The following is a 4,028-nucleotide window of genomic DNA, read 5'->3' on the forward strand; positions in this document are numbered from 1 at the left end:
CATATATATATGTTATAATATAATAATCTAATATATATATATATATACATAAACGTATTTATATATATTTCTACTGTTTGTGCTATTTGTATGATAGTGCATCTTCGATGTCAATATGGTTAAAACCCTAATACCAACTTGCGCAAAAACCATCAGTTGGCTATCAGAAATTATGGTGTCATAGTTGTACTGTCTATATCGCTACTTAAGCGAGAATTCCTTGAAATGATCGTGCAGCTATAAGGAGTGTGCCTTTGAAAGAATTTATTTCTGTCTGTCCTTCCATACAGCTTGTAAACGTATTCTACATCCTTATTCACGTTTTCGAATGGAAGTATCAAGTTTTCTGTTTCATTTACTTATTTGCGTAGAAATTGCAAGTTTTTTGTATCAACGTATTTAATTGTACGTTTTCGTCTCAGTCCACGTGGTCTAACCTATCACACCTGTGTGTACCCATTACGTTACAGCTAGCTCTCTTAGCGGTGCAAAACAACTGGGCTGGAGTACTTATCCACGGGTGTCTGCGAGACTCAGCCATCATCAAAACGTTACCCATCGGAGTCATGGCATTGAACACATGCCCTCGCAAGTCAGTGAAGCAGCAGAAGGGGACGGTGGATGTTGAATTAAATGTATGTAGCAACGGGTACTATCCACTGCTTGTGTCCACGTGATTAACTGTGTATCGGGTTAATTGAATGCATTTTACGTTGATTGAATGTATGTAGCAACGGGTACAATCCACTGCATGTGTCCATGTGCCCATGCTTATGCCTGTATGCTTTACACCCATGCTTGTGCCTGTGTGCTTTACACCCATGCTTATGCCTGTGTGCTTTACACCCATGCTTATGCCTATGTGCTTTACACCCATGCTTATGCCTGTGTGCTTTACACCCATGCTTATGCCAGTGTGCTTTACACCCATGCTTATGCCTGTGTGCTTTACACCCATTCTTATACCTGTGTGCTTTACACCCATTCTTATACCTGTGTGCTTTACACCCATGCTTATGCCTGTGTGCTTTACCTATAGTTCGCTGGCGTGTCCTTTCGGCCTGGGGAATACATCTACGCCGATGAAGACGGAGTGCTGGTCACAGAGAAACCTTTGGACATCTGATTCGCTAATGCACAAACCCACAAGTGGTAGTATATGCCATACCATCCCTACAGCGTGATAGAGAACGACCCATGTGAGGGGGTGCGTGCTTAGTTTCTGCACAATCCAGTGGGTATATAAACGGCTACTGTGGTGTGTCTGCAGGACGTGATAGGCAGTTCGACGCACAGAGATGTGCAACTCCGAAGGATGTGCGAGTGGTTGCCATGGTGATGAATCGGTGACCATACCCAGCGCTTACAGCAAAATGGGGCTCTGTTTGTGGGTTTAGGGTTTAGGGGTTAGTCCACTCTTTCAAGGGAATAAGATGACCTCTGATATCCCTAGACTGAATCCATAAGAACATCTATTACAATGCACTCGACTTACAATGTAGGGGAGGCTGTGTATTGTACTACCAACGTCAACTGATACGCACGACCTAGTATGGCGCGAAACAGTCGCCAGAACGGAAGACCTGGTTTTATTCACGCAATGATTGGTGACTGTTTGTGTACAACGATCGCTCAGAGAAGCGACGGCGCACGACAGCACTCAATAAAGATCACCTGCCCCACGCGCATAGCAATACAATCTCAACCAACAGTGTCAGTATATAAACCACTTTTATTTGTTGTAAAGTACTTTTATTTGTGATAAACCACTTTTATTTGTAATAAACCACTTTTATATGTGATAATCCACTTTTATTGGTAATAAACCACTTATTTGTAATAAATCGCTTTTATTTGTAATAAACCACTTTTATTGGTAATAAAAGCACTTTTATTTGTAATAAAGCACTTTTAATTGTAGTAAACCACTTTTATTTATACGGCATCGTGGGATGTGCATTGATGTAGCACTGTATCGACTGAACAACACTACAATGCCTCACAATGAAGTTCTCATGGATGACTCATATACGGATACAGTAGTTGAGATGCTATACATCGTAAGGCGATGTGGAGTCGTGTACATACCTGTTAGGCGTTTATAGACGTTTATAAATACATTTCTTAAAAACGTAATGCAAACACTGAATATGATTGGTATTTCCTATAGCACGATAAAACATATTGGTCCGAACAAATGGAATACAAAATCAAATACATACACCCTTGCTGTCAATCAGTTCGGTACTTTTCTTACCTCAGCGTTAGTGGTAACAGTATAAAACCTGAGCGCGGCAGCAAATTAAAGATGGGAATAAAAATATAGACCCCTTTCTATCAGATTCAAGATAGAAAACTCCTTTGTCAATGCATTTATACCCTTGCGGTCGGAAACAAGAAACCAAAGTAGGTCCGATATATCATGTGCTATATTGAACTTGATACTCAACAATCTGGACGGTATGGTATTGAGTGGCATGAACCTCTTCAGAGGGACGGATTGCAACCGTGTATGTATGCGACGACGTATGAGAGTTATATACAGACACACAATGAGTTCAGCGAATACGTGCATTTAGAGCGTACGTATTGACATTGGTGAGAGTGTGTGCGTTGGGGATATGCTCTCAGCGTCCACGGACACGGAGCTAGAATAAGAAAGTGAAGCCAAGGGTTTAGGGTTTAATGTTTTAGGGTTTCAACCAGTTCCTAACTACAAACTCAGCCAGGTACTTGGTATAGACAGCTTCGAGGCCTCGGGTGGATAGTGTGACGACGTACACAGAATAGAACGCGAATGTAGGTACATGATGACATACATGGCTATAGCACGGGAGTGCGCTTGGTAGTAAAACCATGCCTGGGCCTAGACACAGACAGAGACGTTCCTGCCCAATGATTGGACGATATAAATAGACTACCCCCATACAAATACCCTGAGCACACCAAGCAGCCAATCAGATCCATCAAACTGTGGGGTGAGTGCACCAAGAGATGCCTGCATTTGACGTTTATTCAATAAATTCACGCCTGGCTATAACGGGAAGTTGCCATGGTTACCCGTCGGGTTGAAGTAATCCGGCCCATCCATCCGCACCTGGCTATGGTCTGAACTCGCATACTGCCTGGGGTGTGTGCGGTGTGACGTTCCTGCGTTGCTGCCACTCCCCCGTGCACGCACACGTGTGCCTTTGCCTTTCTTCTCCTTCTTACCCGTCTTGACCTCGGCTCGCCCACGGTGTGGATGTGAGCTGCCCAGCACGTGTGTCTGTGCGTGTGACCGTGCATACGGGCCGGTCCCACCACCCACGCCGGTGTTGGGGCTGTTGATAGTGTGGTATGTGCGGGTGCTGATGTGTGGGTGGGTGCGGCTGCGCGAGCCTTTGGGTCGGAGTGCGTCGTCGCTGGGACAGTCCGAGTGATCTGACCGGCCACTGTCTGAGCTGGCAGAGGATGAGTGCTGCTGCTCTAGTAGCATCTGCATGTTCTCTATACACGCTGCCTGAGCCATGGCCACGGCATCAGCCACAGCCTCGTGGATAACCTCGGTCATCTGTGGTTAAGGGAAACGGATGAGAGGGGCGGAAAGGACGGGTGTGTACAAGGGATAGACAGATACAGAGCCGTATATACATGAGAATGAAAGGAATAGTCTCGTATATGCATGAGAATGATAGGACTAGTCTCATATATGCATGAGAATGAAAGGAAAAGTTACGTTTATGCATGAGAATGAAACAAGAAATCCCGATATACACAAACATTTTTTTTTCGCGAAACTGGGATGTGAGGTACAGCCCCTACGAAATCATCAACATAGAAAGAAAGACCAACTCACATCAACATAAAAAGAAAGACACACTCACATCAACATATAATGAAAGACTTACTCACATCAACATATAAAGAAAGACTAACTTACATCAACAAATAAAGAAAAACTCACTCACATCAACATATAAAGAAAGACTAACTCACATCAACATATAAAGAAAGACTAACTTACATCAACAAATAAAGAAAAACTC

General features: G+C 43.6%; 2 protein-coding genes across 2 annotated transcripts in view; one reads left to right on the forward strand and one right to left on the reverse strand.

The window, feature by feature from the left end:
- The window catches only part of SARC_10141 (regulator-ribonuclease activity), a 3,239-nt gene extending 1,534 nt beyond the window's left edge, over positions 1-1,705 (forward strand). Inside the window, exons 3-4 of the mRNA XM_014295823.1 lie at positions 471-635; positions 1,040-1,705. Coding sequence (XP_014151298.1) covers positions 471-635; positions 1,040-1,126 — 252 coding nt within the window. The 3' untranslated portion in view covers positions 1,127-1,705. The remainder of the gene's footprint in view (positions 1-470; positions 636-1,039) is intronic.
- A 1,272-nt stretch (positions 1,706-2,977) lies between these two features.
- Positions 2,978-3,553, reverse strand: SARC_10142 (hypothetical protein; the record flags this gene model as incomplete). Its single annotated transcript, XM_014295824.1, has 1 exon — positions 2,978-3,553. One exon carries the CDS (start codon positions 3,551-3,553, stop codon positions 3,035-3,037), a length of 519 nt encoding a protein of 172 aa, XP_014151299.1. The 3' UTR covers positions 2,978-3,034.
- Positions 3,554-4,028: the final 475 nt, after the last annotated feature.

The sequence above is a fragment of the Sphaeroforma arctica genome, assembly GCF_001186125.1.
Source record: "Sphaeroforma arctica JP610 unplaced genomic scaffold supercont1.1150, whole genome shotgun sequence".
Lineage (NCBI taxonomy): Eukaryota > Ichthyosporea > Ichthyophonida > Sphaeroforma > Sphaeroforma arctica.